At 49.7% G+C, this 21152-nt stretch overlaps 1 protein-coding gene across 2 annotated transcripts in view; it reads left to right on the top strand.

The window, feature by feature from the left end:
* The window catches only part of COL22A1 (collagen type XXII alpha 1 chain), a 326455-nt gene that overhangs the window by 127629 nt on the left and 177674 nt on the right, over positions 1 to 21152 (top strand). For both annotated transcript variants that reach the window (XM_003311931.6, XM_063817403.1), the window contains 4 exons: positions 7071 to 7124; positions 8489 to 8542; positions 9646 to 9699; positions 12042 to 12086. In XM_003311931.6, the coding sequence (XP_003311979.3) occupies positions 7071 to 7124; positions 8489 to 8542; positions 9646 to 9699; positions 12042 to 12086 (207 nt within the window). The remainder of the gene's footprint in view (positions 1 to 7070; positions 7125 to 8488; positions 8543 to 9645; positions 9700 to 12041; positions 12087 to 21152) is intronic.

The following is a 21152-nucleotide window of genomic DNA, read 5'->3' as shown; positions in this document are numbered from 1 at the left end:
AGCACCTCTAGCAATGCAACGATCTTTTTGTTAACATTTAGAAATAGGGCCTGATATTTAATTAGCCAAAAGAGCAGCAGAAATATTTGCTCTTTCCTTTCTCTGTGTCTTACTTGATGAGGTAAAAGGATGATCCCTGGGGCTCCGGATGCTGACAAGTGGGCGAGAGGAGATGGATAATTTCCTGCTAGATGGTTGCCCCCCTCCCCATATGCCTCCAAATGAGATCATGGAGGAAGTGAGTTTGTATGTGGCGGAGGGAGAGGCAGGGGTGGAAGACAGGTCAGAGCCTGGACTTGGAGCCAAGCCCTGATTTTGAGTCACAGCAGCCGTTGTGAACACAGGGAAGCCCCTCTTCTCTGAGCCTTGGTTGTCTTCTGCAGTGGATCTCATCCATTGTCATTCTCTTATATCCTGAGTGTTGATTTTCTTTTTATAGGTGGAAAATAGAGGCTTGGGTAGTTTACCCAAAATAATAGTATCTAATGCTTGTTTTGAATTTCTCTGTATACGAGGCATTTCCCAAGTATTTTCTCAAGGCCTCTTACCAGCCATCTTGAGCCAGAGGTACTCCTCGTCCTTGTGTCATCTCCCTTCCAGGTGAAGGAATTGAGACACAGGAGGGGAATGAGTCTGTTCTGCTCTGTTAACATGAGACAGAGGCTGCATGCAGATCAGACCCTCTCCTCCCAGCCTAGGCATTTTTTCCCTTCTCTTTCTCTCTCTTCTTTGCTTACTTCCTGCCCTTTCCTTTCTTTTCCTTTTTTTCTTCTGTGCTTTATTGTGGATCCTTAGCTTTACATATTCTTTTAAAGATCTTTCTATGCCTGACGTTACCAATCTGGGGGCAACCTCTAGTCTTTTCCCCAGTCTTCTCCCTGACCCGTCCCATGCACTTGGATGAGTGTTCTTAGTTATCAAGAGATACAATGGAAGAGTTCACATTTCAATAATACTTCATAGTCTGCAAATTATGTCCACATTTAATTCTCATCTGAAAGCCTGTAAACCTCTACTTTAGAAATGATGAGAGGCTCCTAGAAGTTAAATGACTTTCCTAGTGGAAGATGAATAGGCAGCTCAGGGCTATAACTTTCTTTTTTCCTTCTTTTTCTTTTCTTTTCTTTTTTTTTTTTTTTGTGGGGGGGATGGTGTCTAGCTCTGTGGCCCAGGCTGCCAGGCTGGAGTGCAGTGGCACGATCTTGGCTCACTGCAACCTTCGTCTCCTGGGTTCAAGCAATTCTCCTGCCTCAGCCTCCCAAGTAGCTGGGATTACAGGTGCCTGCCACCACTTCCAGCTAATTTTTGTATCTTTAGTAGAGACGGGGTTTCACTGTGTTGGCTGAGATGGTCTCGAACTCCTGACCTCATGATCCACCCGCCTTGGCCTCCCAAAGTGCTGGGATTACAAGCGTGAGCCACTGTGCCCGGCCTAACTTTCTCTTTTCAAAGATGCTATGGACAGCTGATGGTGAGTCCAGCTGGGGAATTTTGGAAGGTCTATCACAAGGGAATGGTGAAGATGTTTTGTAATGTTAAGAATCAGTGATACTAATATTAATACTAATGAAATATTTGAGTTAGGTTGACTTTCTCTTGGGGCAAAATTTTCATAGGGCAGGAATCATTCTAGTAAAATGCTTGGATCTCAGGATGACTTTCAGGTGGATGTTTCTTAAAATCTATGTATTTGCAGTGCTGACTTGGTTGTCTTAACCAAGTAAAAAAAGATTCAAAAAGAGATGTTACCATCTCTGACTCAGAACATATTCACTTCTACAGAGACCTCTAGTTCTCTTCTTAGAATACACAGTAAGGGTGGCCACATCCCTGAACAAAGCTGAAGGGACTTTCTTCTACTACCTCAGCCATCTAAAACCAACACGCCTAGTTTTCCATGTCCTTGGGAAGACCAATTCTGAAGTTAGATTGACGATCCCTATTTAGAAATGAAGACCAAGACTCAGAGCACTTCGACAATTTGGCCAAAGTCATCAGTACTTAGTGATGGGGAGGCAGGGAGGGTGGGAGGTGGACAGTGTGAAGCTGTGGCTCATTGGCTCTAAGGACCATTACCTCTCTACCCCACCCGCTGTTCACTTTGTCTCTGGGGCTTACACAAGACTAATTTTAAAGTAGGAGAGTCTTCCGTTCCCTTACAAGCCCACAGGGCTCTAGAAAGAATTGAAGCACACAGGGCAGTGTGGACACTATGTCAAGCCAGACACTGGAAGTGCAGAGGTGCTTAAGTCCTGCTCCACATCTCACAGAGCTCCCATCTTGTGGATGAGAGAAATTCACACAGACATCTACTGGGCATCTATTTGAAAGAACCAACAAGGCTAGAAAACTGGCAGCTGGGAGGAGAGGCCAAGGTGTCCTGCTGCCCCCTCCTTTATTCCTGAGGCAGGAGCCCATCCCATCAAGACGTCCCTGCCTCTGCGTTCAGCTGCAGGGTTTCCCAACCCACCAGAGCCAGAAGACAGACTGGTCATTCGAGGACCTGCCATCGTAAGTGGGTGACCAACATCTCAGGCGAGTCACCCCCAGCGGCCTGATTCTGGAGGGAGGCACTATCTAGCGCATGCCCTCAGAGGAAGTCCTCATCCTTTTGTGATGCTCCCTGCTATAGGAAAATCTATCATTGATTCCTAGGGTTGTGGGGATGTGTCTCATGGACTGGTGTCCCTGGAAATGGACATCACCATTTGCCCAGGTTAGTGCAAGAGGCAGGTAGGGGTTGGAGCATGGACCTTGGAGACACAGGCTGTGTTGGGAGCTGAGCCCACTTTATTGCTCACCACCGTCTCCTGGCTCCACGCAGAGCTTCTCCGCCTCTGAGGCAGTCAAATGAGTGTTCCTTTCAGTATTCCCAGGGGAGCAGGGCTGGTGGAGGCTGAAGAGGAAGGGCAGAATCCCTGGAGAGGGAGAGCTAAGGCTGGTTGCTAAAGTGTGAACTACCCCAACCTGCCTCACTCTGCCATGTCGACTCCCCGGTAGCCATGAGAAAGTCATGCACCTGCCCTGTGCCCCAGTGTGCCTGAAGGTAGGGTGAGGATAGCAACACTTAGCTTATAGGGCTGCCCCACAACCAGGGAACTGATGTGAGTTCGGACACCATTAAGTGTTGTGAAGATGTTCGGAAGCACACTCTGGGGCCTGGAGTCTGGCTCTTCTATAAGCACTGTAACTTTGGGCAGATTAAATCTAATCTAATCAGCTGATTAGATTAGAGCTAATCAGCTGTCTGTGCCTTTGTTTCATAAACACTGAAATGGAGATGATGATTCTGTGTCTTTCATAGAACTGTTGTGGGGAGGCGTTGAATGCAGTGATGGATGTAAAGTGCTCAGTGCCTGGCGCCTTGTAATAATAGATAAACTATCCTCAGCAACATCTGTACTATCACATTAATACACTATGATTAATATTACTTTACTCTGACTGTTGGTTCTGCCATTATTAAACATGCATGTGTGTTTAATCGGGTAGAAATCACCTCCTCCTGTACTGGTTACCTCTTTCAATCTCAGATTTTAAAATTTAAATTCCAGAACTGCCAAATGGGGAAGTGGCTCAAGGGGAGGGGAGGTGGCTCCTCATTTTGCTGATGTGTAACTGGAGGCTGAGAAAGCACCTGCCATGACAGCATGCTCCAAGGAAGATGCTTGTGATAGTTTAACCCACAAAAGTAAACCACTGGCCCCCACTTTTCCCAAGAAACAACTGATGACAGAAATCCCCTGTCCTTCCCATTGAACAATCCTTTCTCTCATGAAATATTCCCAAACCACTTGTCTGCCCCTTTGTATCCAGCCAAGGATGGACAGGTATCCTGGAATTAGCATGTCTCCCACCTTCCAAAAATCACCCCTAAATACAACACTTGCCAGTCTGAGACTGTCTCAGTATTTCCTCTTTTAACCCTAGAAATAAGGTTGATTCTCCAACTAACATCTTCGAACCCTCTGCTGAAATGAAAGCAATGGCAGCCTGGTCTCCATCACAAGTTTAAGAATGAACAGCCCTTGTTCATTTTGTCTTGGACCCAGTTTTACCCTAGATGAGGCTCTGAGAAGCAGCAGTCCCTCTCCCTGCATGGGCTCTGGGCTCTGAGCCACAGCAGGTCCTTCCATGCCCTTGAAAAGGGTCTGGTAGGCCAGGGCCTCATGGAGAATCATCAACAAGGGCATGAGTAAGCCTTCAAGAAAACCCACTGTAAAGGAACTTGCTTCACTTGGTTTAACTCTGCACTTTTTTCCACAGAGTTGTTTGATCAAAGAATCCCCATTTCCTTTGGAAATGCTCTGGGAAGCACCTGGGAGGATTTTAATACTTAAAACAACTTTTCACAGTGGCCGCGTGTGATGGTTAATACCATCAACTTGATTGGACTGAAGGATACAAAGTATTGATCCTGGGTGTGTCTGTGAGGTTGTTGCCAAAGGAGATTAACGTTTGAGTCAGTGGGCTGGGAAAGGCAGACCCACCCTTAATCTAGGTGGGCACCATCTAATCGGCTGCCAGCACAACTAGAATATAAGCAGGCAGAAAAATGTGGAAGGAGACACTGGCCCAGCCTCTTAGCCTCCATCTTTCTCCCATGCTGGATGCTCCCTGCCCTGGAACATTGAACTCCAGGTTCCTCAGTTTTGGAACCTGGACTGGCTCTCCTTGCTTCTCAGCCTGCAGATGGCCTGTTGTGGGACCTTGTGATCTTGTTGTTAGTTAATAAACTCCCCCTTTGAAAAAAAATATATATATATTTGTTCTGTCCCTCTAGAAAACCCTAATACACCGTGATTGTCCCCATTTTATAGAAAATTAAACTGAGATTCAGAGAGTAAGGGATTTGCCCCAAAGTACCCACCCTCCTCTAAGCGAGGGTCAGAGGGGTGGTGTTCAGCCTGCCCTTTCCATGAATGACTGCTTGCTAGGCTTCCTTGCTGGAGACATCCCCTCTGCCAGTCCCCACCCACATGAAGTTACTACCCCTCAGGGCCCAGGATTACACCCTCCTGGTCCCAAGCCTGAGAACCACAAGCAACTTACAAGTGAGTCAGTGTTGTGTCTTTGCACAGTCCCTTTGTCTCTGCTGTTGAATTATCAGGTAAGGGCAGCAGAGCAAATCTGTGTGGCCATCCCCAGAGGCTTACGGTGCACACAGCAGCTGGCAAAGGTGTTCTTTCCCAGGCCACAGGTGCGCTGGTGGGGTGCTTCCATTGATCCCGCTGTCATCGTGGGCCTGGGTCACTGGGAGAACAGACAGTACCAGGAAGCCCAATTCTGTTCCCACAGCAGAGTGTGCACACTTTCATTTACCAAACCTTGCCTCACCTTGCAGCCATCCTGCTGCTGGTAACAATATCCACACTTCACACCTGAGGCCAGTGGGACTCTGAGACTTCCAGGGTGTGTTTAAGGTCTCACAGCCAGGGCTGGGCACCTGCAACCTTCACCTCCCCAGTTCAAGCGATTCTCCTGCCTCAGCCTCCCAAGTAGCTGGGATTATAGGTGCCTGCCACCACCATATCCCCCATGCCTAGACTTGGAATTACTCCTGTAATTCCAGCACTTTGGGAGGCCAAGGAGGTGGATTGCCTGAGCTCAGGAGTTCGAGGCTTGCCTGGGCAACATTGTGAAACCCTGTCTGTGCAAAAAATACAAAAATTCGCCAGATGTGGTGATGTGTGCATGTAGTCCAAGCTACACAGGAGGCTGAGGTGGGAGGATTGCTTGAGCCGAGGAGGTCAAGGCTGCATGAGCCATGTTCATGTCACTGTACTCCAGTTCGAGTGAAAGAACAAGACCATGTCTCAAAGAAAAGGTCTCACAGCCAGGAAGGTCTAGAGCTGAGATGGACTCATGTCTGTCTCATGCCATGGCCAGAGACATTTGTCTGTCAGTCTTTCTCTTCAATATCACACTGACTTATGTCAGACAGAATGTTGAGGCCATGGAAGGCACTTCATAGAAATTTTAAAAGCATGTGTATGCATGCATGTTTGTAGATAAAATCTAGAAATATATCTGATATGCTTTGAGAAAATAATACATATCTCATAGGATTATGATGAGTAAATCAGATGATGTATGTAGAATTATACTTTGGCACATAGTGTTTTATAAACTTTACATAGAGATTCATCTGTTCATTTGTTCATTGAATACCCAGCACCCGCACTGTATAGAGGGAAACAGCCCAGAGAGAGGCGCAGCCTTGCTCAGTGCCACACAGACACTGACGGAGAGCTGGGAGTGGGGCGGGGAGGTCTCAGGCAGGATCCTTTGATTGGCACCAAGTGGTGTTGGAGCTGGGCGGGAGCTTAGAGGTGCTGGAGTTACCTGTTTCTAAATTCCCTGCCCCAGCCTTCTCCGGGATGTGTGTGGAATAGAAAGTGGGGTGAGGAGCTGGTCTAGCCTCCGACTTCCCACAGCTGCACCGTGTTTATTCATGTCATGTGTGTCTGCATGAGATTCCTTGGAAAGAAGTTTGTCCCAGCTAAAATTAAAACAAGTTGAATACCTTTTCTAGCCCAGTGGTTCCCAAGCAGGAGGCTTTTGGCAATATCTGAAGACATTTTTGGTTGTCACCCCTGGAGGGTGCTGCTGGCATCTAGGGATGCAGCCGAGCATCCTACAGTGCACAGCTCAGCCCCATAGCAAAGGCTCATCCAGTCAGATGTCTATGATGCCAAGGTTGAGAGCCCCGCTGCAGCCCAATCCTCTACTTTACACATATGACACCAAGCCCAGGGCGAGGAAGGGCCGCACCTCCAGCTAGTGAAGGACTATGGACCAGAGCTGCTTCCTCCCACATCAGGTGCATACAGATCTTCTGGGTATGTGGCTATGACATGGACCCTGATGTAGATCTGATGTGAAACCTGGGAATCTGCATTTTTACTCTCCCAAGTGATGCCTATGCTGCAGGCTTGTGGATCAATTTTTGAGCAGCAGTCTTGGTCACAATTTCCTTCCCTTCCTGGCACGTTCTCCACTGCACTAGCATTCTGAGAGCCTGTCTCAGTTATTCTTTACTAATTGCTATTCTCTTTTTTTGGCTTTAGGGTTCCCTGGGCCTGCCCGGCCCCCCTGGGAGAGACGGCAGCAAAGGCATGAGAGTAAGTTCTGTTCCGTCTGCCCTGGCTCACAAGGCAGTACTAGGCTGGTGATCTCCTGGTCAGAACCCCATGTCCTTAAGTGGGGTGGCATTGCCAGGGCCAGACTTGAGTGGGGACTTATTTATATTAGGATCCTCGCAGATACCAGGAGCTCAGCCTAATAGCTGTGACAAGACCAGCAGCAGATTTGCCCCCCAGGTATCGCCTTCCTGTCCTTGGAAATGATTTTTCATTTAGTTAACAAGTAGTTCTGCAAGGCAACCTTGTTATCCCCCATGCCTAGACTTGGAACTAGCCCCAGCGAGGCAATGGATTTGCTTAAGACCCCAGTTTGTAGCTGGAGGAGTCAGAGTGAGACCCAAGCAACACCCCACACCCTATGTGGAAGCCAGCTTTCCTCCGATCATTACCCCAAACCCCACCTCTTCATCTCACCTGCCTCTGAGCTGCAACATCCTCCAGCAACCCAAGCTCAAAGTGATCTCAGCTCCGGTGGGTCAGTCTCCTCTCCACCAAGCATCCAAGTAGACATTAGTTCTGCGTTCTTCACCTCTCCGATCCCTTCGCCATGTTCAGCCACACATAATCAGGTCTCAGAGAGGGAACCTGGCTTGTGAGCAACGCTGAGGTCCACAGCTGGCAGCACTTTGGGACAGGTGGTCTAAGATCCTGGAGACAAGGGAGAAAGGGGAGTTACTTGGACCCTAGACTCTCTTCTCACTCCATTCTAGGTGGCCAACATCCTTTCCATGAAGACAACCGTCAGGGTGGCGCCAGTTTTTACACTTTCCCCCTGCTCTCTCCAAAGTTAATTTTGTTGACTTCCAGCCACAGAAGTGAGTAGGAGTGGAGGTAATACTGTGTTGCCAGACATGGTGGCTCACACCTATAATCCCAGCTATTTGGGAGGCTGAGGCAGGAGAATCACTTGAGGCTAGGATTTCAAGGCCAGCATAGGCAACAAAGTGAGACTCTGTCTCTACAAAAAAATAAAACAACCGGCTGCAGTGGTGCGTGCCTGTAGTCCAGGCTACTTGGGAAGCTGAGGCAGAAGGATCACTTGAGCCAAGTATTTTGAGGTTATAATGAGTGAGCTATGATCGTGCCACTGCACTCCAGTCTGGGAGACAGAATCAGACCCTGTTTCTAAAGAAAAAAAAATACTGTGTGCAGCAAAGGTCCGCTTCTTTGCTTATAGAAATAGCATCTGAGGGGAGCCCGGGCCCTGCTCACTGGTGGCTACCTTGTTTCTGTGATGTGTTCTGAGCTGCAGGAAGCAGAGGCCCTGGGAGACTGTGGGCTTCTCTGGTGTACCTGGGCCTGTGTCCCACTGCCTATGACTTTGTGTTGTTTTGTTTGTTCAGGGGGAGCCAGGAGAGCTGGGAGAGCCGGGGCTGCCGGGTGAGGTCGGCATGCGGGTGAGTGTTGCTGTGAGCTGGGCCCTTCTGATGCTCCCAGGGGACAAGGCCCAGTGCAAAGCCAGTTGCTTTAGGTGCAGAAGAGATGCTCAGATAGGTTCCCTGCCTCCTCTTCTCATATAACTGCTTGCACATTTGTGTGTGTATATCCACACACAATTTTTACAAAAATGTATTTATATCATACTTGGTCATTTATCTTTGTTATTTAACAAGAGATGAGAGACATCTTTCTATGTAAATACAGATGGGCCCCACACATTCTCTTAATCAATGCATAGAATTAGATGTATTGGATGTATCCAATCATACATGGATATATTGTAATATATAACATTCATATGGATGTATTGTAATATATAACATTCCCCTATTTATGGTCCTAAGGACTATACTAATGTCATTTGTTTTCCACTAAAATTAATGAAGCACTGAATATGCGTGCATGTGTGCATTTGTGTGTTTCTCCTTATCTACTATATTTTTATTGCAGTAGGATAGATTAAAAATTGGGATACCCTTGGCTGAATGAATACATGTTGTTATTTTAGCAGACTTTAATAGATAATTTCCAAACTAGTTGTTCAGAGGCAATAGCACTTCATGGTCTGGTTAGCAGAGGCACCTCCAGGTCTGCAGACTTCTGAGCTCTTTGTCAGGACTTGTCCAGGCTGTACTGAGCCCATGGCAAAGTGTGAATGATGAGCCACAGGAATCAGTTGTAATGTTTCAGAAGCTGTGAACATATCCAGACCCAGGTCATGGGGAGGCCGAGGGGCACAGGGAGAGTGAAATGGAATAGTAGCATCTGGCCTCCTGGTGGTTCATAGGCACACGCCTTTAGCTGTTTCTTGAAGTCAAGAGAATCTGGGTGTGAATCAGGGCTCCACCAGGCAGCAGATGGCATGACTTCTAAATAGGGAAGGGAAGCAGAGGTCGAGGGAGTGTCTGCTGGCGAGACCTGTGCCACCAGCATGGGCAGCACTTGGTGGGAGGTGAGCTAGCAGCTCTTGTCACCAAACATGGGACTGGCTGAGCTGTACGGCTGCACTTGCCTTTCTTTTCCATCCCTGAAACTTTACTCTGTAAATGCTCTTCTGCAGGGGCCCCAAGGACCACCTGGACTCCCCGGACCTCCTGGACATGTCAGCGCTCCTGTAAGTGAAGGCACTTGTCTGGGCAGGGGTTCTACCCCTTCTCCAGGAATCAAAAACCAGGTTCTAGCAAGTTCCTCCACCTGCATCTAGACAATAATGCTGTTTTGCCTTACTGATGCCAATGAAGTGTTGGTATCTCCTTTCTTAGACCAGAAATTATTAGATGTTACAGTCCATAAGAATCACCCAGAGAACAAGTTTAAATGCATATTCCTGGGACCCCTTTCTCACATCAAGAAGCAGGGTAGATCCCAGGAATCTGCATTTTTAACCAGCACCACAGGATTTTTGACACTTGATCTAAAGAATTCATTTTCCCCAGCCTGTCCTGTACTGTACTCTTGTAAGAAGGGTGGAGTCTACTGAATTCTTAGCCCCTGGAACAGTGCCAGACTGTCCAGTATGGTGTTCAGTATGTCCAGTGAATAAAGAGATGAACAAACAGATATGGTGTACGAGGAACAAAGTAGCTTCTCGAACATTTAACACTATTCTCGATTCTCTATAAAGACACATGCACACGTATGTTTATTGCAACACTATTTACAATAGCTAAGACTTGGAACCAACCCAAACGTGCATCAATGATAGACTGGATAAAGAAAATGCAGCACATATGCACCATGGAATACTACGCAGCCATAAAAAAGGATAAGTCCTTGTCCTTTGTAGGGATATGGATGAAGCTGGAAACCATCATCCTCAGCAAACTAACACAGGAACAGAAAACCAAACACTGTATGTTCTCACTTATAAGTGGGAGTTGAACAATGAGAACACATGGACACAGGGAGAGGAACATCACACACCAGGGCCTGTTGGGGGGTGGTGGGCAAGGGGAGGGAGAGCATTAGGACAAATATCTAATGCATGCAGGGCTTAAAACATAGATAAATGAAAGAAGCAGTGTAAAATGTCATTTTCAAGCAAAGCAGCTTGAGTTGCCAGGGAGACATTGAAGACCTCTGATCTCTGTGTGTGACCAAAATATTTAGATGAAATTAAAACAGGAAGGATGCCCACTCACCCTTTAGGTCTGGATGGCCCTGCAGATGCTCTGCTCTTTAGGACGGCATCTTGTGGCCTTGGCCCTGTACTCTCTCTAGGTCAAAGATGTGTGTATCATTCCAGAAATCAACAAGGAGGCCTGGGTGGCACCCGCTATCTCTACCATCTTTTCCATAGAATGCCCCAGGGTCTCTTCTCCAAGAAAGGAGAGAAAAGGGAGTGGAGCCCACAGGGAGCTCACATAGATACACAGGACATGTTCCTGCTCATCCCGCAGGTCCCTACCCTGCGCCATTGCCTGGCCTGCTTGTTGCTGCCTGGGGAGGAGCTGTGCTTTTGTCAGCTCATGTGGGTGGCCCCAGTGCCTCACCATGTAATCTGTGCACCTGGGAAGAGCAGGCACATGCACTGCCAGGCCTTCTGCTTCTCAGAGTAGGGCAGTAGCCTTCAGACACAACCCCTAGAAGATTCCTGTGCCAAACGAGGGATCGACACAGTCACTCGCTGGGTCAGTTAGTCATTCAACAAATGTGTATTAGTGCCTACCAAGTGACAGGCTCTGTTCTAGACTCTGGGGATACCATATTGAAGGAACTGCCCTAGTGGGGCTTACATTCTACCTGGGGGAGGCAGAAAATGCAGCGTTCAGGGCTGAGTATTATCAACAAAGTGATGCGTGGTAAGAGGATCCAGTGACCCTGGATGATGGGGTGGGGGGAAGCAGGGGGATCATGTTTTGGATCCTGCACTCAGAGAAACCCATATCCTGGCTGACATTCCCACCTAGTCTATACACAGAGGGGCAGGGAGTCCACAGCACAAGGTCTGGGTGCTGCTCTAGATGAAGGCAGGATGAGCAATGGGGACAGACAGTGACCCTATCCCCGAGGGAGGAGGGGCGATTGCCTTAAAGGAGCCATTCTCTGATTCAACGTTGGGACCCCTGGCTGGGCACCATGGTCATGGGGTATCACAGATGTAGTGTCTTGGGGGGAACTGACTTTGAAGCCACATTTCTGTCCTTGGCCACTTGAGTTCAGGAGCCGGGCTATGTCCCAATCTATGGCCGTGAGGACCTGGATCGCCTAAGCCAAGGGACAAGCCCAGGAACTCATGTCTCACTCTGGAAGTGGCCTGCCTCTGCTGCCCAGGCCCAGACCACACAGCAGCTGCTTTGTGGCCTTAGACTACACAGGGAGACAGGGTCCTCACTATCACCATCCCTGCCACCCTGGGCTGGAAGCTGCCAGGCAGTTTCTCCATGGACACCCCCAGGGTGAGCACAGAGAAGCCAGATTAAGATGTTGGGTCACTGCTCTTTCTTTTTCCCCCAGGGTCTCCAAGGAGAACGGGGTGAAAAGGGAACTCGAGGAGAAAAGGTATTTATAGTCTGCACTCATTCATCAATACGGCTTTCCTTAGAAAAGGGAGAGGGTGCGTGGAACCATCTGCTCTGTGTATGCTCGTGTGTGTGTGTACACATTTGTGTGTGCATGTGTGCACATGTGTGTACATGTATATTTGCATGTGTATGTGTGCATGTGGCCGGCGAGGGCTGGTGCAGACAGTGTTAATTTCCCACCCTAAATGTAAGTTGTGCTGGGAAGGCTGTGGTCTCAGTACCTGCAGGTATTGTCATCCTCTGCACCAAGGCGGAGTTTAGGGTTTCCAGACCAGACAGGTTTAAGGATTGGACTCCAAAGTCCCAGTTGCTGCCTCAGAGGACTCGTATCTTACTTGGCAAGTTACATAACTTCTCTGGTCCTCAGTTACCCTGGCTCTCAAACAAATGGGAGAATGAGTGGTGACAGGAGTGGCATTGGTGACCTGCATTTGAGCCACAGTCACCAAATGTTGTGAACTGGCCCACACTCGGGCTCTTACATGTAGATCGCCATCCAACTGACATGTCTGAGGAGGCCTAGGTGGAGGCTCCTTCATGACTGCTGCCAGGTAACAGTGGAAGGGTTCTCCGATTGGATTCTGCCATATGTGCTGACATTGTTGCCGGTTCAAGGTTCCCCTGGGGAGTGGTGGGGATGGCTGCCCAACCACTGCAACTCCCATCCAGCTCCACCTTCCCAAACCATAGCTGCTGCTGAATTTTCAGTGTACTCTTCCCAGGCCCATTCATTGAGTTCCTTACGATCTGGAGCAATGTGTCCCAAGAGCTGGGGCTAGGCCCTCTCGCCTAACCCATGTCTGAGATACTTTGTTGGGGTCTGCTGCATGCTGTCTTCCTGCAGGATGTGACTCTCTAGTTCCATAGGAACTTGTTCTTCAACCTTAATTTGCATTTATTTTAAGATATTTGAAAGATAATGAAACATAGCCTGTAATCCTGCCATCCTGATACAACTATAGTGGGCACGTAGGCATATTTCCCTTGGGAATTCTTACACATGGGGAGTGTCCCTCCACAGCCACATCATCCTGTATTCCATGCTGCGTCCTGTTTGCTGTTCCGACATGCAGTGTTTTCTCCGTGCTGCTGTAGAGTTTTTAGAGCTTGTTTTAAATGACTGCACAGCGTTCCCTGAGTGAATAAACCATAATTCAGGTACCCATTCCCCTGGCATTGATCATTTACAATTGTTTCCAGTTTTTCACTTTTAAAAAGAATGCTGCTGGGCTCAGTGGCTCACGCCTGTAATCCCAGCACTTTGGGAGGCCGAGGCAGGTGGATCATGAGGTCAGGAGATTGAGACCATCCTGGCTTAACACGGTGAAACCCCGTCTCTACTAAAAATAACAAAAATTAGCCGGGCTTGGTGGCGGGCGCCTGTAGTCCCAGCTACTCGGGAGGCTGAGGCAGGAGAATCACTTGAACCTGGGAGGTGGAGGTTGCAGTGAGCCCAGATTGTGCGTCTGCGCTCCAGCCTAGGCAACAGAGCAAGACTCCGTCTCAGAAAAAAAAAAAAAAAAAAAAAAAAAGAATGCTTTTGGTGAGCATTTTAAAACTTATAGCTTTATTTATTTATTTTCAAATTTATGATTATTTCCTTAGGCTGCTTTCCCAGAAGTGAAATTACTGGTCAAAGCAAATGAAACCTGTCTGTGGCTCGCTCACGTTGCTTTCTGAAAGGTCCCTTTTCATTCAGGGAGGCGGGGACTGGCCTCGTTCCCCAAAGCAGGCTCCCAAACATGATTTTTGTTTGTTTATATGTTAAATTTTAATCATTTTAACTTTAATAAGCAAAACCCTTACCGTTACCTCTTCCGAGAGCTTTCACATGTTTCTGTAGATTTGTTTGCTGGTCAGCTCGCTCTGTGGGCCCTCTGCTCCTTCCCTCACATGGTGAGGACATAAAAGTGGCATTTGGAGTAACTGAGGCTCTGGGCACGCAGGAGCGTGGGTTGCTGTGCAGCTCTGGTGCTCGAGGGAGCAGGGGTCTTATTTCAATCCCCGTGTAGCGGAGAGTGGGGTTTGAGGAACTGCCCCGCAGCAGGGCTGGGCTGTAGAAGCCAGAGGAAGCTTGAGACTCACATCCAAAGCGTGTGGCTCAGCAGTGATTCAGGCAGAAGGCCCAGGCATGTGGGGGTCACACGCTGGCTGTCACCTGAGGGTGCACTCAGAGGTGGAGCCTGTCCCTGGCCTGGAGTCTGAAACAGGCTTCCAGGCATCCCGTCTTCCCTCAGCACCCACAGAGTGCCTGGTGCAGGCCCTCCATCAAGGTCCCAAGAGTTTAGCGGGCAACACCTGCCAACACATGGCGGATATTTACGTAGTCAGCTCAACACACGGCTGCAGGTGTGCAGTGCTTTACTGTCGAGCTGGGGCAGAGGTGGCCTTTGATACACGTTTGCTAAATCAATAAATGAATAAGAGATGACTCCTTCAAATCACATGTCCTACGGCCAGATCCCCTGTAAGGACAATGGATGAATCCAAGGTGTGGGATCCCCCCTCCAAAGGACAGGAGCACAGAGCCAGGCTGTGTGAAGACAAGAGACAGCCATATTTGAAGGGGATATGGAGGCCAAAGACCCCCAGCGTCTTGGTCATCAGAACCAGATCCAGTACCAATGTGGTCCCTCGGGGGACAGCCAGAAGCCGGGATCAGCCTGGGAAGGCGGTGGCTTCTCCATTTGTCTGAATCCTGGGCTGGGCTGAGCCTGTCAGGGGAAGGCCACTCAGGGGCCTGTGGTGGTTCCGCTCCTGGGGCTTGTTTGCCTCATCTGGGTTCACTGTTCCATGAACCAGCAGTCCAGGAAAGTGGGTGTAAGTCACACAGCACTAATCTGAAGTGCAAAAAGAATGTTTTTTGTTTGTTTGTTTGTTTTGCTTTGCTTGTTTTTTAAAGAATATGTATTTTTTAACTGAGGGGCCTGTCTCCAGCCTCAGTGTCTGCAGCTAGGCCACACGCGGCGCCGGGGCTTTGCAGAGGCGCCTCCCAGCACTCAGCACCCTCTGCCTCATGGAGAAACATGGAAGACATTCTGAAGAAATCCAAAACTATGGGTTTTTTGTTGTTGTTTTTTGTTTTATTTTTTCTGAGACGGAGTCTCACTCTGTTGCCCAGGCTGGAGTCAGTGGTGCGATCTCGGCTCACTGCAACCTCCACCTCCCGAGTCCAAGCAATTCTCCTGCCTCAGCCTCTCCTGAGTAGCTGGGACTACAGGCATGCACCACCATGCCTGGCTAATAAAACTATGTTTTAAGTATTCATTTTCTTTAATGTGCCAGAAAGAATCCAAAACTACAAGCATAATCTCTGACCTAAGAAACCTACAGTGTGATTAGAAATGTGTGAAAAGGTGAATGGACGCATCCATTCCTGTATTCTATTCATTGCCTCAGTCACGTGCCCGCCCACCCAGCCATCCAGCCACGAAGATTGGTATAAAAATCTTTTTTTAAAAAACGCTTTGCTCAAGCATCTCTCCCTCAGAAGTCTTGCTGGGTTTCCCTGGAACTGTCCCAGAGCCTCTCCTTCTGTGCTGCTTAGAACCCCTGTCCTCTTCACCCTGATGACCTTGGTCACCCACATGGCATTTGTTTGCCTTTCAGCCACCCACCGCCCCACACATATGTAGACTCTTGGATTTTTAACATAACGCACCTTATTCACCTCTGGGTCTTCCCTGCCTGAGCTGGTGCCTGCAGCATGGTCCGTGGCCAGTCCTCTGTTGACACATGGGTGAGCACCGGGCCCAGGTGAGAGACGATGCAGGAACCAAGATCGAACTCGGCATGCAGACGGGCCGTCCCTCACAGGTGTGGAATGGGACTTTTTGGCGATGTGCGGATGGGTTTAAAGGAGGTACTCCACGCTCAGGGTTAGACGAAACCCTGGGAGTGGATGAGACGGCCAACAGGAAGCTGCCTGGACCACCTCACGTTAGCCAGGAAACATCGCAGGGAGAAAACACTCACTGAGGGTCCACAGCAGGAACCGTCTCCATCGGAACAATGATCTCCACGCTTCCTGGAGGCTGCGGGGGCTTCGGGTGAGCTCCTGAGGCGCGGTGCAGTCGGCTTTCCCAGAGAAGCAAAGAGCTCTCCGCAGGCCCCGGGGGGCCAGGTCTGCCACTGGGACAGCTGCCGCAGCTACTGGAGCCTCCGTTTTCTCACTTGCAGGATGGAAATATTAATGTCTTCTCTGAAGCCGTTGGAAGGTGGATAACAGGAACAGTGTCCGGTCCATAACCAACACATTCACAAACATTTATTACTTTTTCCCACTTGCTTCAAGAGAAATCCAGTCTGTACGCACTCAGTGTTTTGTTCTTGGCAAAACACCGTTTGGAAGCAACAGGCTTTTTTCCATGTAGCGTTGGACGTTTTTCCAGCAAGCTTTTGGAGTCTTGCTTTAAGACTTTTGTTCAGTCAAGGAACACTGCGGTTCTATCAAAATCCTAAATTATCAGACTTGGAAAGGGCTGTAGAGAAGCCAGGGGAGAACTCCTGATTGTGAAGCGGGGGAAACTGAGCGCAGAGGCCATGTGTTTCCTGATGCCGTGTGGCCTGTTAGAAAGCCAGCAGGATCCAGAAACTCCTCATTTCTGGTTTGAGCCTTCCCATCTGTGGGTTACCAGGCCCGAAGGTCAGAAATGCAGGATGCTGGCGTATTTCCCCTAGACTGTCGCCATAGCTCTACCTGCTGTAGGAGCTTCCTTTGGGGCAAGCTCAGGAAGGGAAGATCATCCCCTGGTGAGGTGCAGGGAGTAACCTCAGCCACGCCCCCATCAGCCTCTGAGTCCCTGCAGCCTGCACCAGGTGACGCGGCCGTGGCTGGAGCAGCCCTGCACTGTGATCCTGGGGCCTGCCCTTGAATCCCAGCTCGGGGCTCTGCGGGCAGTGTGACCTGTGCAGAATTATTTAACCTGCAAGTCCCAGGTTTCTTCACTGCAGAGAGTAATTTTATCTACTTCATAAGGATATGATGAGGATTCCATGAGTTAATATTTACAAAAGGCTTAGAAAGGTTCTGGGCAGCATGTGCTTTATATATGGGGTTTGAGGACAGAGAGAAAGAGAAAACAGACACGGAGAAGGGGTGAGGATGAGCCCGCACCTCTGAAGGTCAGCTTTGCACTGCCTCCAACTCTCTTGCTGATGTGCTGGTGACTCACAAAAGAGCTGGCTCCTCTCTGTGCCTCTGTTTACCCACCTGCCAAGGAAGAGCCTGGGTTGCGTGATGCCGAACACCCCTTTTCAGCTCTCGTATTGGTGGGTGCTTACAGTTTATTTTCTCAGGAACCTCTCTGATTTCTTATATCAGCAAGAAGGTTTCCATCTTCTCTTGGAAAAAGCCCTTCCAGCTGCCTGGCCTTGCTCGACATGGGGTGGGACAGTGCCCCAGCCCTGCCTTAGCAGAGACAGCCACCATCGTCCAGCACTGAGGCCACCTCTAACAGCCCCAGGGCAGGGCGTTCCCTGTAAGGTGGGGAGACAGCCCTTCATCTGGGGGTTTTCCAGATCATGTCTCTGCAGGCACAGTGAGGTGACTGAAGGCTCTGGAGGCATGAGGAGGTCCAGGTGGCGGAGCCCGAGTGGGCTGTCCAGGGGCTGCTGGGCAAATCGTAAGGTGAATCCAGCCAGGCACAGAGAGGAGTCTACACACGAAAAGGGCTAAGCACTGGGCGTTGAGGGCCCTGTTTCCACCTAGAAAACCATGTCCCCCAGACAACGTTGGGTGGCTGTAAACATTCCAGTCCTGAGGTTCCCCAGGTGTCCTGCCCTGGCTCAGAGCAAGGAGGGGCCTCAAAATGGGAAGAGCACCAGCCTTGACCAGCCTTGGAATTGGAGGAACTAGGCTGTCACCCTGGCTGGCCTCCACCAGTGCAGGTACCTTAGACAAGCTCTGGACCCCTCTGGCCTCCATGTCCATATTTGACATTTAGGGGTGGATGGTGATGCCTCTCCCAGTTAGTGGCTCTAAGGATCCAATGAGTTATGAGAGCAAGTGCAGGGCTTGGCACCTGGTAGAAGCTTCCTAAGCAATTAACAAAAGAGAGTTGGTGTTTTGAAGGGACTGAAGCCACAATCCACCCTGCAGACATGGGCACCTCTGTCTTTTCCATTTTGGCTCCCAAGTCAGCCTTATAAAAAGTCATCAATAAGTCTCACCCCCAATTTGTGTTGCTTTTGAGGGGTTGGCAGTGTCATGCACTAGGAGTGACTGTGATAAGTATTTACTGGGTACCCGCTGTGTGCTGGGTGCCTACAGATGCCCGCATTCATCTTCACTCGGTTGCCTTTATGGAGCAACCACTTGGCAGCTCGAGATCTCAGGTACCAAGTCCCTGGGTAGCTCCAGGGCTCATCCTGAGGCACCTTAGGATGTGCTGCTCCTAGAACAGGGTGGTGGTGGAGTCCCCACCGGGAGGACAAGGCAGCCCTTTGGATGGAAGTCCCTGGGAATGGGCATCATTAGCTTGGAGGTGTCTGGGTGGGGGCAGCCAGGGTGGCTCTCGGCTCCTAAGATGCCATCTTCCCCCTTCCCAAGGAGACCACAGGGTGAGGGCATGGATTCCTTTGTTGGATGAGCACAGTAACATAATTGGGTGGGTGGGAGCTGCCTGAAGACTTCTGTGTTTCATTTATCTTCCTCTCCTGAGGCCACTTTATGTGGTCCGAGTACAGCAGGGAGCTCACTGTTGAACTGTTGAGTTCACGTCGGTCAGTACAGTGCCTGCATCCATTCATGTCATGAGCATCACTGCACGCCAGGCCCTGCAGGGGGTAGAAGACAAATCACATCCAGGCCTTGACTCTTAAACTCACAGCTTAGAGGGGAGGGTAAGATTTGCAAAGTGTAGGACAAGGAGAGCCTACGTGTCAGGAGAGAGGAAGAGATGAGATGGAAACTGAATTCCAGAAGAAAGAGAAGCCACTTCTGGAGGGGGCTGGAGAGACAGGAGATGGGAGAGTCTTCATGGGGCAGGTAGCATTTGAGTTGGGTTGTAATGGCATCCTCTTTTTTTTTTTCTTGAGATGGAGTCTCACTCTATTGCCCAGGCTGGAGTGCAATGGCACTATCTCGGCTCACTGAAACCTCTGCCTCCCGGGTTCAAGCAATTCTGCCGCCTCAGCCTCCCGAATAGCTGGTATTATAGGCACCCACCAGCACGCCCAGCTAATTTTTTGTATTTTTAGTAGAGACAAGGTTTCACTATGTTGGCCAGGCTGGTCTCAAACTCCTGACCTCTTGATCTGCCTGCCTCGACCTCCCAAAGTGCTGGGATTACAGGCATGAGCCACCGCACCTGGCCATAATGGCATTCTTTACCGTGGGTGGTGTTCTGTGAAGTACCCAGAATTTCACCTATGTTATCTCACAAATTCGAACCAAAAAACAACAAATGAAGGGTACTTTACATATTCCTATTTAATAAACGAGTCCACTGTGATTGCTAGGGGTTTGAGTTCTTGTCAAAGCACAGGAAAGAGGAGCACCTGCATGTCTCTGCCACAGTGCACGCCCTTCCACTGCCTTCTGCTGCCTCCAGATGTTGGTTGGCGGAGAGGAGAATGGAAGGTGGGCTTTCTAGAAAGAGGCGATCCTGTGGCCAAGCCAGGGGCAGGCTCGGGCAAGAGTGTGCTTCAGTGACAGTGAACAGTGCCGTGCAACTGCTGCTGTGGCCGAGAGTGAGCAAGACAGATGGGGAGGGTCCCCTGCTGCCAGGCTGAGGAGGCGGCTGCATCCTGCAGGCCATGGGAACCATGGGGGGCTGGGAAAGGAAGGATGTCCAGAAATGGATTTTGGGGAGACCACTTTGGCAATGGGAGAGGCAATGGATCGGATCGAGGGCGGAGGCGGAGGGCCAGGAGGCTGTGGGGAAGATTTATGCAGGGTGTGCTGAGGCCCTCTCTGCATGAAGTACCACAGGGACACCTGGGCCATCCTGCTCATCAAAGGCACGAAGGGGCTGCAGCCGATTTCTGGGGAAAACACTCAATACGTTAATTCAGTTCTAGCACCCATGTTATATGAATGGTTTATTGTATGTGAGGGAGAAGGAGAAGAAAGACACCACGTGTCTCCCTCCCACACTGAATGTGCTGATCAGCAGCGAGGTTTCACGGTGGTCAGGCACGGGCAGCCGGCGGTTTTCTGCTTTCAGTGGAGTGGGAGCGCCCTCTGCTGTCAGCAACTCAGAACCGCAGCAAGTGGCCTTGGCCTGGAGGGGCTCTGTGGGCTTTGCAGCCAGGATGGAACGGGGCGGTGCACTGTCTGGAGACTGGGTTTTCTGCCGTGAAAATGGGAACAATATCCCATACGATCCTTGAAATGTCAAATGAGGTAGTTCCTGTTTCAGCACTTGGTTCTCAGAGCAGAGGTCCAGTCCTCTTTCGTTTGCATAAGCTTACTCTTCCCTATTGATTCCGGATATGAGAATCAGAGTAGAGTTCTCCTAATACAGCTGGCTTTTTCCTTTTTTGTGTGTTTTGTTATGCTGGTGGGGAACTGGAGCCCCAGAGAGGAGCAGCCTCTCTCCAGGTGGCAGCCGGCTGTCAACAGACTCAGGATTAGAATCCGGGTCTGGCTACTCCTTACTCAGTGCTCTCCGGGCCCTTATGTCCCCAGCACCTGTCCCTTCCCTCCTCTGCTGTTCCCCTGTTGCTGGTCCCTTCCAAGTGATTTCTTTGTCTTTCTTTCCCCTACCCCAAGCCCATTCCACACAGTCATCCTTCGTTTGGCCTAACTGACTGTTAATGCGCACCTTCCACGTGCCAGGCAGTATTGTCAGCATCTCACGTAGATTAGCTCACGTGGTCCTCACAGCAGCTTTACTGGGTAAGTATTAATATTATGCTCCTTATTTGTAGAAACCTAGTGACAGAGCTGCTAAGGAACTGGTCCAAGGTCACACAGCTGGAGCGTGGGAGAGCCAGGGTTTGGATCTGAGTCGTGCGGTTAACCACCACCCATGCCCCCTCTACCCGGGAGCCCGGGGTCTCACTCTCAGTCTGCAGGAGCCGAAGCCTGCACTCAGCT

This window comes from Pan troglodytes, chromosome 7 (assembly GCF_028858775.2).
Source record: "Pan troglodytes isolate AG18354 chromosome 7, NHGRI_mPanTro3-v2.0_pri, whole genome shotgun sequence".
Taxonomy (NCBI): domain Eukaryota; kingdom Metazoa; phylum Chordata; class Mammalia; order Primates; family Hominidae; genus Pan; species Pan troglodytes.
Note: the sequence above shows the minus strand (reverse complement) of the source record. Positions and strands in the feature narration are given on the sequence as shown.